Source organism: Hyaena hyaena, unplaced genomic scaffold (genome assembly GCF_003009895.1).
Source record: "Hyaena hyaena isolate Hyena2069 unplaced genomic scaffold, ASM300989v1 scaffold_79, whole genome shotgun sequence".
Lineage (NCBI taxonomy): Eukaryota > Metazoa > Chordata > Mammalia > Carnivora > Hyaenidae > Hyaena > Hyaena hyaena.
The window spans coordinates 2,212,032-2,224,570 of NW_024080711.1; the positions used below are offsets into that span (position 1 = coordinate 2,212,032).

Here is a 12,539-nt window from a genome sequence, read left to right on the forward strand (position 1 = left end):
TTTTAAATAAATAAATAGGGGTGCCTGGGTGGCTCAGTTGGTTAAGCATCCGACATTGGCTCAAGTCATGATCTCACGGTACGTGGGTTCGAGCCCTGCATCAGGCTCTGTGCTGACAGCTAGCTCAGAGCCTGGAACCTGCTTCAGATTCTGTGTCTCCCTCTCTCTAACCCTCCCCTGCTCACGCTGTCTCTCTCTCAGAAATAAATATTTTTAAAAATTTTTTAAAAACTCATCAAACCATACATTTCAAATGAGTGAGTTATACTGTATGTCAATTATACTTCAATAAAGTCGATTTACAAAATAAAAGGAGATAAAGTTGAAAGCATTTTATTAAAGTAAATGATACCATCAGAAATTAAACAAATACTTTTGCCACACAGGCAAAACTGTCTTATTTACCCTTAAAATAACATTAAATTTTAACACCTTATTTAATATCCTGAAAAAAAATCAAGACTGTCGCAAAGCAGTTATCTAAGAACTCAACATTCTCATTTTCAAGGTTTATAACCACAACATTGATTCAATCAAGATACGTGAAATATGCTCTCATTAGAGAATAACTTTTTAATGTTTATTTATTTTTGAGACAGTGAGACAGAGCATGAGTGGGGGAGGGGCAGAGAAGAGGGGGAGAGAGAGAGAGAGACAGACAGACACAGACAGACACAGAATCTGAAGCAGGCTCCAGGCTCTGAGCTGGCTGTCAGCACAGAGACCGACGCGGGTCTTGAACCCAAGAACTGTGAGATCATGACCTGAGCCAAAGTCAGACGCTTAACTGACTGAGCCACCCAGGCGCCCAAAGAGAATAATTTCTTATTGCCAAGTTCAACTTACATTAATAGTCTCACTTCTATACATTAACTTAAAAGAATGTTGCAAACTTTTCACATGACTTAATATTACTCCTCAATATGCCCTGCAGAGAATCACTTAAGGTTAATTTTTCGAATCCCACTTACTCTCATTACATAACCATTACAATGACTGCTAATGCAATGTGACAGCATCAAGGTACAAGAAACCTTAAGATTTCCAGTGTGATGCTACCCCTCCTTCTAAGGCTACAATCCACACAAATTTTGTCTTATTCTTAAAAATGTCAAATTTGGGGGCGCATGGCTGGCTTACTCAGTGGAGCATGTGACTCAATCTCAGGGCTGTGAGTTAAGAGTTTAATTACTTATATAAAAATTTAAGTAAATTTTATTAAAAATAAAATATTTTTTAAAATATCAAATATTATAACATGTCAGAACCCATTTAGTTTTATCACGTAAAAATGTCAATGAAAAACAAGCATTTACGGGGCACCTGGACGGCGCAGTCAGTTAAGAATCAGACTCTTGATCTCAGCTCAGGTCATGATCTCACAGTTCGTGAATTCAAGCCCCACATCAGGCGCTGCATCAATGCTGCAGAGCCTGCTTCGGATTCTGTCTCTCCTCTCTGACCCTCCCCGACTTGTGCTATCTCCCTCTCTTTCAAAGTAAATTAAAAAGAGAGAAAAAAAAAGAAGCATTTATGTGCCAACAGAAAAATCTAAACAAGGGCGCCTGGGTAGCTCTGTTGGTTAAATGTCCGACTTCGGCTCAGGTCATGATCTCACAGTTCATGGGTTCCAGCCCTGTGTCGGGCTCTGTGCAGACAGCCAGCTCAGAGCCTGGAGCCTGCTTCAGATTCTGTGTCTCCCTCTCTCTCTCTGACCCTCCCCTGCTCACGTTCTCTCTCTCAGAAATAAATTTAAAAAGTGAAAAAGAAAAATCTAAACAGATTCAATTTTAATATTAAGGAATTGTTTTTGGTGTGTGGGTATTTTTAAAGTTTTCATCTTTGAGGGACATCTGGCTGGCTCAGTTAAGCGTCCGACTTCAGCTCAGGTCAGATCTCGTGGTCCATGAGTCAAACCCCACACTGGGCTCTGTGCGGACACTTGGAGCCTGGAGCCTGCTTCAGATTCTGTGTCTGTCTCCCACTCTGCCCATCCCCTGCTTGTGCTCTGTGTCTGTCTCTCAAAAATAAATGAACATTAAAAACATTTAAAAAAAATTTAAAGCCTTCATCTTTGAGATTCATACTGAAGATATATCGATTAAATTGTCTGATGGGGAGAGTGCTGAAACCAAACTGGCCATCGATCTGGTAAATGCTAAGATTATGTGATAACTGTTATACATGCGTGTTCATCATTCTATTGCCTCTACTTCCATACATGCTTCAAATTCTCCATAATACAAAGCTTAAAAATAATTTTCAGAGTAAAAGCTAAAATCAATTATAATAATAAATCAACAATTCATAACCACATGGAGCTAGGAAAGACTGTTTTCATTTGCTCAGAATGCCAGGAGGCAAAATGACAGAAATAGAGACCACAACTGGAGTTTTCTTATTAGAAGTAGGTATGGTAAAAATGGAAGAAGACATATGTACATCCTCCTGCAATATAAAACTGCTTCCTTCAATACACCCCACAGTAACCACTGGAGCATAATTTTTTTTTAAGATTTAATTTTTTTTAAGTCATCTCTACACCCAAGGTGGGGCTCCAATTTACAACCCTGAGATCAAGAATCACGTGCTCTACTGACCAAGCCGGCCAGGGACCCCTACCTAAGTGCCATCTGACACAGACTTCAGTGATTCAACTCTCCTTCAGAGACTATTATTCCCTAATAATCTAACTGCTAGGGGTAAATCCTGATCTTTCTAAAAATTCACCCCATTATTCCTAGGTGCACTTCTGCATACTGCGTAAATTCCTTCACTTCTAAGCCTACAATTTAGTCACTGATTTCTTGATTTATAAAATGGGTCTGCCACTGTTTGTTTTGATTTTCAATTTTTTGTTTGGCTATTTCATACCCTGTCTTTAATCTTACCTTCCTTAATCAACTTCATTTACTCATTTCAGTTAAACTTGGCTGTACTTCCCAGGTACAGTCCTCTAGTATTACTGTGCCTGGGTAAAAATCTCAGTAATCAATCAATCAATAAACAGTGAGCTTCCCCTCTGGTCTGGTGATGTGATGCTCTATCCCACAGACTAAAATCTGTGTTTTTTGGTGTAGCACACTGCAATTTCAGACAGCTTTCAACTCTTGTAACATCTGCCCACCACAACCTTTGTTCAGCTCCATGTAACCCCTGGCACATTTTCAGGCTCCTACCAAGAGGGCGAGGATACCTTGGGTCTTTAAAACCCAACAGCTCCTAATAAAAATCAGGACAACTTAGTAAATGCCAATGGCCTGTGCAAAAAAAAAAAAAAGCACTGTCTACTTCACTGTTGTCCAACCCAACTTTCAATGATGATGACACAGATATGTATCTCACTGTCCTAGAAGGTGGCCACTAGCTACGTGTGGTTACAGAGCACTTGAAACGTGGCTTATGTTACCAAGGAACGGACTTTTTCCTTTTAACTTTAAATAGTCACATTATAAGAGCCAACTTGTATTGCTGGGATTTTTCTTCACAAAAGTCATTTCCATTTATTTTTACATCTACATGCATTCAAGATCACCGAGGCCAGGATATCTTAAACTCAGCACAACTAGAATGTTGGACAGGGTAATTCTCTGGTGTGGGGGATACACTGTGCATTGCACCAGGTTTAGCAGCATCTCTGACCTCTACCCACTAGAGGCCAGTAGCAACGTCCCCGCTGTTGACAATCAAAAGTATCTCCACACACTGCTAGGTATACCCTGGGGAGGCAAAACAGCACCCAGTTGAGAACCACTGATCTAAGACTAAGAGGCTAGATTCTGCCTCAATGCTGAGGATATTAGAGCAATCTCTTCAATTTCCTGCTTTTCTATGTGAAAATCAGACGATGCACAAAACCAGTTAAAAGTAACCATCTCTTCATATTTTCCACAGAACCCACATTATAATTGTTTTCCTACCCACTATCTCAGCTGTTTCTCACCAACTCTGAGATGGGTACTATGCCTGATTTAGAGACTGAGGTGCTGGCGGCAGAGGGGAAGACAAGGGAGTAAGGTTCTAAGTGGTTAAATGACTCACCTACCAGCACATTTTAAGTAGCCTGGCTGAAACAAACCCAGATTTAAGAATTCCAAATTTCTTTTTTTTTTTTAATTTTTAATGTTCTATTTATTTCTGAGAGAGAGAAAGAGACAGCATGAGCAGGGGAAGGTCAGAGAGATAAGGAGACACAGAATCTGAAACAGGCTCCAGGCTCTGAGCTAGCTGTCAGCACAGCTGGGGTTCAAACCCACGAACCATAAGATCATGACCTGAGCCAAAGTCAGATGCTTAACCACTGAGCCACCCAGGCGCCCCAAGAATTCCAAATTTCAAACTCCCCTCTGTATTATTATCTTACCTGGCAGCCTTACAGCTCCTGAAGGGGAAGCTCCTTAAAGAAATACCCTTTTGGTATGACAACCTCAAGCTAGACTGTTTGATTGCACACACATTACAATGCCAAAAAAGCAAAGCTCACAGGAAAATTCCGCATTGAGATAAACAATGAGAACTGATTCCTACTGTAAGGAACCTACATCCTGAGAAGTAATTCAGGATGCGGGCAAGTCATGGCACACCCATATCACCTTAAAAAGTCCTCTCTTAGGCTAGTTCTAGAAAAGGGTTAAGGGGGTCAGCCACCTGACAAAAGGCATAAGTGGAAGAAGGGCCAATCAAAATTCTAACATAGAGGAATGCCTGGGTGGCTCACCGTTCGAGGGTTCAAGCCCCGTGTCGGGCTCTGTGCTGACAGCTAGCTCAGAGCCTGGAGCCTGCTTCGGATTCTGTGTCTCCCTCTCTCTGACCCTCCCCTGCTCATGCTGTCTCTCTCTCTCTCTCTCTCTGAAATAAATAAAACATTAAAAAAAAAAAAAAAACTCTAACATAGACGCCCACTCTACGGCTGCAATACCTCGGAAGGAAAGAATATCCCAGAATAGAGGCCATGTGGAAAAGTAGAAAGAGACATGAACTTGGGGGGCGGGGGGGGGGGGGCATCACGTGGACCTCATCGGTCAGTAGCTCACTGTGTACCCTGAATAAATTCCGCGAATCTCTGGGCCTGTTTTCTCAACTCATTAATGAAAAGACCCATCTCTGGGACTTTTCTGGCACTTGGTGAGATCTCAGTGAGCAGGCATTTCCAGCCCTCCCGTCAGTCTCCACAGCAGATCCATGTTCTTGGTATCCTTTTGCTATTTCTCTGAAACCATGATTAAAGCAGGAATATAGCACTAACTCAAATTCACTAGAGAGAAAATCAAAATGTCACAAAAGTATCTTGAGCAGGGATGGTTTCAATTCACAGCGAATATTTGCATAGGGCCAGCTACTCTGCCCAGGAACCTTATAATCGATCTGGGAAACCACCACCAACATCCTAGGAATTCCTCTCCTCCGCCCTAGCCACCCCCACCCATTTTCACCAACTACATTATTTGGTGTCCCAAGACAATAATCAAAGATTTTAAGCCAATATACAAAGACTATTAAAGAATAGCATTTTGAAAAGACAAAAAAAAAATCACAAACTTTTTTTTTATGCCAAGTACCTTTTCGATATTGGATACACCACAACATTACACTGAACAAAATATTTGATTTTTGGGGCGCCTGGGTGGCTTAGTCGGTTAAGCGTCTGACTTTCACTTAGGTCATGATCTCGCGGTTCGTGGGTTCGAGCCCCGCGTCGGGCTCTGTGCTGACTGCCAGCTCAGAGCCTGGAGCCTATTTCAGAGTCTGTATCTTCCTCTCTCTCTGACCCTCCCCTGCTCATGCTGTCTTTCTCTCTCTCTCCTAGAAATAAATAAATAAAAAATAAAAAAATAAAAAAAAATATTTGATTTTTTACAGGATGTGACTATTTTAAAAAGAAAACTTATTTGGAGAAGAAAATATTGATGTTTTGAGGCCCCTTACGTTTTTGTTTAACTCAGCAATTTATTTGCAGCATCATACTGCCTGTCTAATCTTACTGCTTTTTCATGTACAGAATAAAGTCTACTTATTTCTACCATTTTTCATCCAAAACTATCATTCATAACTTCATTTGTCATAGACATTTCTCATGTAGAAGTCAAGCTAGAGTAGCACCCTCTTTTCCACTACCAAAACTTAAGCTTGGTAAAGTTTTTATCTGAAGAAGAAAATATCCTGAGCTTCCTGTTCCAGTTAAAAGACTCCAGAAAGCCAGTTTGTTTTGTAAACAGATGTTCCTCAAGCAATGCGGCAGTAGGCTGATCCCGATTACTCTGCAACTAGGTTTGCAAAAAGGACCCTTCCTTTCGAAGGGAAGACACAGAACAGCTCCATCATAAGTAAGCTGCATCAAAATAAGAGTGCATGGCTGTCATCAAATGCTGCCCTCGCAAATCTCAACAAACCATTCTTTACCACTACCAGACACAACTATATGTCCCCCACGTTTTACCTACGGCAGTTTCCTATTTGTCAAATTATCTGCCACCTCAATGCACACTTTATAATCTGAATAGAATCCACTTCTATTTCATCAAATGAAAACTCAAGATGATCTAAATATTCTTACTATTGTATACAGACATATTACAGGAATCAAAAATAAGACTGCTTGTTTACACCAGGAATGAAAGGGAAAAAAAAAAAGGTAGCTTTGAAAAAGATACATTACTTGTAAATGTCTCAGACTAGCTGAAACAAAAGGAACGTTCAATAATGAATCAAAGTGCCCAAGACAAACGCAAAATAGGTTTTGGCATGCAGAGTCAACTGAGTAAGTGCGTCAAGATTCTTGGTATATATAAAGTAGGACTAATATAGAAAACATGGCCTACTTCTCTCCTGCCTGGTGCAATTTACTAACTCGCAAGTCAAGTTACACTTAAAAGCACCATCAACTTTGTTCTATGAATGACAGTAGAGCTATCCTCACTACTAGTCTGGTTCCAAAATTTACCAAAAAATTTTTTGCTAAAATCTTGAAAAAGATCTCTAATGAAATAAAATCAGAGTAAGGACCACATAACAAAATGTTAAAATAAATGACAAAACTTACTTCGGTATTTAAACGAACTGTGTGACAAGTCCAAATGGCTAATTCTTCAGAAAGGATTTCAAAAGTTGCACAAACGTGTTAACGCGATATAGCTGCAGCAAAGATTACACAAATCTGAACCCTATGCCCCAAACTGAGTGGCCAGCTTGCCGGTGAGAAGCTGCCCGCCGCACATGAGGCGGTGAGATACTCGGAGACCAAGGCCAGTATCTTAGCAGCAAGTTAGGCCTCTTCCTCCCTCCGGGAAGCGCTTGACAAACAGGGCGTCACGCAACTTAAGTCACCCGGTCACTTAGCAAAAATCATACCCAACTTCTAAACTTGGATCCAGATGGCCTTTTACTCAGAAGAAACAGAAAGCAGCTTATACTATTGGGGAAGACGGAAGCTTAAAATGCCCCACTTTCTGGCCCCATAAATATTTAGCCCATCATCAGATCGGAGTCCTAAATTCAAAGACTGACTTTCATGGAGGCCTCCCCCAACCTTCTCCGGGTCTCTGTTTTGCAACAGTGAAGGAACTTTTCCTGCTTTATCTTAGTTCCCTGAGAGCCTGCAGCCCTGCAATTCAATATCCTAAACTGGCAGGGAACGGTGGAGGAGGCAAAGGTAGGAATCCACAGCCAAAATAGCCTTCTTATTAAAGACCAAAAAAAAAAAAAATCCTAAGTCCTCCTCCACCCATAGCAACCCCATCCCAGAAATTTACAGCTTGTTAAGAAAGCAGCATTGCGAACTGCAAACGTAAGAGTTTTCCTTTGACTCTACGCACGGTTTTCAGCTGTCAAATTACAACTCAGGAAAACACTATCATTAGAATAAAAAAAGGAAACAAAAAAGCTCGTACCATAGGGGCTGGGAGAAGGAGCTTACCAGACCCGTTTCGGAAGGAGAGCAAAGGGAATCCAATCCACTTCCCCACCCCCGCCTGAATTCATCCCCTTCCCAGGAGGGCAAACCTCACTGCAGGAGCTCAAATTTAATAATAATAACAATAATCATGGCGCTTCCCCCCACCCCCCCACCCCCACTATCTGCCAGGAATCAGCCTCCCCCTCCCGCGGGATCTCCAGGCTTGGCAGGTCCAGACCTCCCCACCGGACACAGCTCCCGGGGACCCGGGCGAGCCTAGTCTACCCCGGGGCCCCTCGCCCCGCTTCTCCTCTTCCCTCTCTTTTTACCTCCACCATCCCCCATCCGCATTGTCTGTCTCAATTCAACTTTGACTAATATGGATTCCTCGGGCCTGGGCCGGGCGGTAATTACAGCCCGCCCCCCCGGGAGCCGGATTCCCCCCCCATCTCCGCCGAGTTCAACGCGGCTCCTCGGAGGGAGACGGGGGGGGAGCGGGGGGGGGAGGTTGCAGCGCGCTTTCCCGTCTACACCGCGGACACCGTCTACACCGCGCTCCCCCCGCGGCCCCGGGCCCCCGGGACCATAAGTTTGTCCCGGAAGGGGCCTAGCTGGGAGCAGTGAGGAACCCCCCCCCACCGTCGGCCGGCGGGTAAATACGGGCGCCCGCCCCGGCGCGGCCCCGTGGGGGAGGGGAGGGCGGGGAGGCGCCCCTCCCCCCGCCCGCCCGCCAGCCCGCCGGCCCTATTACCTGTCATTGAGCTGGTCCTCGGTGCCCGGCAGCGGGTGAACCACGAAATGGATGGACGTCATGGTGCTTCCTTCTCGTCCTCCTCCCGAGGACGGCCCCCTCCCGCTCTCGCCCCCCCCCAGCCCCCTTCCCCTCCCCAAAACCCACTGCCGCCGCCGCCTCCCAGTCCCCAAATGGAGGGAAGCAAATGCGCAGGGGCCGCCACCGCCTCCCGGCCGGGCGTGTGCCCCCGGCCCGGCGGTCCGGCGGAGCGGGCAGGGGCGGATCAACACGCCACCCGCTCCCCCGGCGACAACGCGCTGGAGTGCGAGGCCAGCGGCCGGCGGCCGGGACCCGGGGCGCGCCGCCGCCAGCGGCGGCCGGGCGTCAAGAGAGGGGGCGACTGGGGAGGGAGGAGAGGGACGGGCTGCGGGCTGCGGGGACGGTGTGGTCCCGGCGGCGGACGGGGTCCGGACTAGGGAGGTGGGGAAGGAGATGAGCCCGCACCGCGCGTCACTGGCGAGAAGCCGCCGCCGCCAGCACCGCCGCCGCCATCTTCACTTCTGCCCCAGTTTCTCCGTCTCGCAGGCTCCGCTCCGGAGCGGCGGGGGAGGGGCGAACGGGAGGAGGAGGAGGTGGAGGGAGGAGACCGGCGGGCGGGGGCACGGCTGCGAGGGGGCGGGGCTCCGGGAAACGGGCGGTAAGGCCCTTTCGATTGGGCGGCTCGACGTTGTCGGGCCACGGCGCTGTAAGGCGCGTGCGGATTGGTCCGTTCGGCCCCGAGCCCAGCCCCCTGGGGGGTGGGATAGCTCCCGAGTGAGTGTTCCGGAGAGCACGTGTTAGGGAAGGAGGAGGCGGAGGGGAGCCCGCTGGGGCGGGGAAGAAGTCTGGGAGGGAGGCTAAGTGTGCGTCCCCGGGGAGACGGGAGGAAGAGGGGCTCCATCGTTTCTCGCTCTGATTTCCCTCGGGCAGCTCTAATTATTCTGCGGACCTTTAGGGGCTTTTTGTTGTTGTTTCTCGTCCTTCATCTGCAGTTATATTTAAAGTGGAAGTGCAAAATCAGTTAAGGGGCAAGAAATACACAGCCTTTTATTGGAGAAGTAAGGTAGTTATGTAAGGACCTTTCCAGAAGGTCCTATCGTAGAATCAGAGAACTGACTTTGCAGCAACTTCTTTAATCACATTCGTCTCCCCAATGTCCCCAGCAACACCATCACATACCCGCACAAAAACAAAATGTGGAAATTTCCATTAATTTCCTGATTTAAACGATTCATGAGTTTAATGAAAAGTACATCTCTTCCACAAAGGTGTTCTTCAATTTATGATCAGTTGGATCATAACGGTAAAATCTTGAATGGATCTTTTTTTCTAGGGAACTCCTTTTTTCTAAGGAACCAGTTTATAACTTTCTTATCAAAGGCTTCCATAGCGCCTTCAAAAAATCAAGTATCCCTTTCCAGGCAAAGAATGAAAACATTAAGCTCCGTCTGCAGTTTGGGTAGATGTTCATTAAATCAGGGGTCCTGGGAAAAGTTCTTAATGTTAAATATCGCTAGTCTTCTGTTAATGCATTACATTTGCACACGGCTTTGCTTAGGAAGTTCTTTTGAGCAAAATACATGAACGTTTATTTCTAAATCAGGGTAGAGTAGGTACCCCCTTGAGACAGAGAATGGAACAGTTTTGTAGGTCACCAGCTTCAAAATTGGCCCAGATTAGTTTAGACTAAAAAGTGATTTCAAGGCTGGTGTTTAGTCCTCACAGCAATGGGAAAGCAGGGTAGACCAATGGACACTGCTGGCTTTTGAGCTAGACAGAACTGGATTTGTGTCCTGTTTGTGCGACTTTTAACTATTTGACCTTGGTTCATCATTTAGTCTCTCATAATGTCTTTTTTCTCATTAGTAAAATATCCCATAGTAACAGATCTACATATGGTTATGATGAGGTCTAGATAAGATAATGTTTGTCAAGTAGCTAGAGCAGTTCATAACACTTGGTAGGCTCAGCAAATGGAAGCTTTTATTATTAACAGTGTTCCACTATGTATGACTTTATATACTTATGTCTTTTAATATTCAACACACTATGGGGTAAATAATACATCCTCATTATACAGATGAGAACACTGAGGCACAAACAGTTAAGTGTTGAAGCTGAGACTTAAACCCAGGTCATCTAACTCTGATCACATTGCTCTTTCCACTATACCACAGCTGCCATCCAGTTAATAATTTAAAAGGAACAGATAATTCAAAGCCATAGGAAAAATGTGATGTGATAAATGCAGTAAGAGTGCTATGGAAGTTAACAGAGGAAGTGATTCAAGCCAAGACAATTAAGAAAAGTCATTTAGGCTGAGCTTTCAAAATGTTCAGGACAAATAAAATATCTAGCTTAAACTCACTCATTTTATATTTGCCCCTGAACAAACTCCACACCACACCCATACATTGCTTCTTTCTTCCAAATATTTCTTCATCTTTTCATTGTGCTTCTGCCCTGTTTCCTTGATTTACTCACCCCTAGTTTCCTAGTTCTGAGACTTACTCTCCTGGGTGAAGGCCGGTCTTCTCACTCATTCAGACTGCACATTTGAGGGGGTGCCTGGGTGGCTCAGTTGGTTGAGCATCCAACTTTGGCTCAGGTCATGATCTCGCAATCCATGGGTTCAAGACCCACATCAGGCTCTGGGCTGACAGCTCGGAGCCTGGAGCCTGCTTCAAACTGCACATTTGGTCTTTGATGACCATCTTGGTATTGCAAACTTTTTGTTATCCCAGGCTGGCACGTTAGGGAAAATTTTTCCTCTTCCAGAGCCCCAGCACTTTGGTGGGTCACACTTTGCACAGAGAAAAACAAGAATAAAGGCATGGAGTTTTGCAAGCCTATCACATAGGGGAGGAGAGAATATAGATAGAGAATGGCGATAAGCAGAGTTCAAGCAGAAGCACTTTGAAGTATCCAAGTGCAATACAAGCCTAGAAAAGAAGACCAGGGGGAGGGAGGGTTCTTTTCTAATAATTTGGACTAATTCTCCTTTTTAAATCAAACGATGGAGAAATGAGACAGGAAAGGGAGAAACCTCAATGAAAGATGGTCTGATGCATGTTTTACTGCTGTGGGCTACTGGAATGTGATCCCACTGGGGACAGTCTGAGATACTGTGGTGGAATACATCTCAGAATTATCTCACTGAGTGGGGAGGAGGTAGAAGTATTTATCCATCAACTCCATACCTCAGTGGTTGAGGACTGTTCCTGGGGTAACTCCCCTCACTTGACGCTTGCCCCCACTTGTGGACAAAGCATAATCCTAAGGCCAAAGAATGAAAGAAAAATAAAGACATTCCCAAAAAAAAGGAGAGAGAAAGAAAGAAAAAGAAATGTGAGAAAGTTTTGGTAGTCAATCCATATTAAAGGGTATTGTTTAAGCAAAAGGAAAATGATTCCCCAGTGTAAGCTCAGAGAGGCATACAAGTATGAAAAAGTATGAACAGAAAATATGTAAGTATATGAATGTTGGCTGAGTAAAACAATCCAAAACATTGATACCAAACGCTGGCAAAAATGCAGAGCAACAAGAATGGGAATGCAAAATAGTACAACCATTTTAGAAGACAGTTTGGTGGTTTTGTACAAAACTAACATACTCTTAACATATGATCCAGTAATCATACTCAGATACCTTGGTATTTACTCACAGGACTTGAAATTTTATGTCCAAACAGAAATCTGCATACAGGTGTTTATAGAAGCTTTATTCATAACTTCCAAAGCTTGTAAGCAACCAAGATATCTTTTAGTAGGTGAATGCATAGTAAACTGGTATATATCTGCACAATGGGATATTATTCAGCACTAAAAAGAAATGAGTTATCAAGCATGAAAAGATATGGATGAATATTAAATGCAT

General features: G+C 44.4%; 1 protein-coding gene across 5 annotated transcripts in view; it reads right to left on the reverse strand.

The window, feature by feature from the left end:
* Nucleotides 1-8,720, reverse strand: part of UBR5 (ubiquitin protein ligase E3 component n-recognin 5) — a 137,374-nt gene extending 128,654 nt beyond the window's left edge. For all 5 annotated transcript variants that reach the window (XM_039233839.1, XM_039233838.1, XM_039233840.1 and 2 more), the window contains exon 1: nt 8,643-8,720. In XM_039233839.1, coding sequence (XP_039089770.1) covers nt 8,643-8,704 — 62 coding nt within the window. In that variant the 5' untranslated portion in view covers nt 8,705-8,720. The remainder of the gene's footprint in view (nt 1-8,642) is intronic.
* Nucleotides 8,721-12,539: the final 3,819 nt, after the last annotated feature.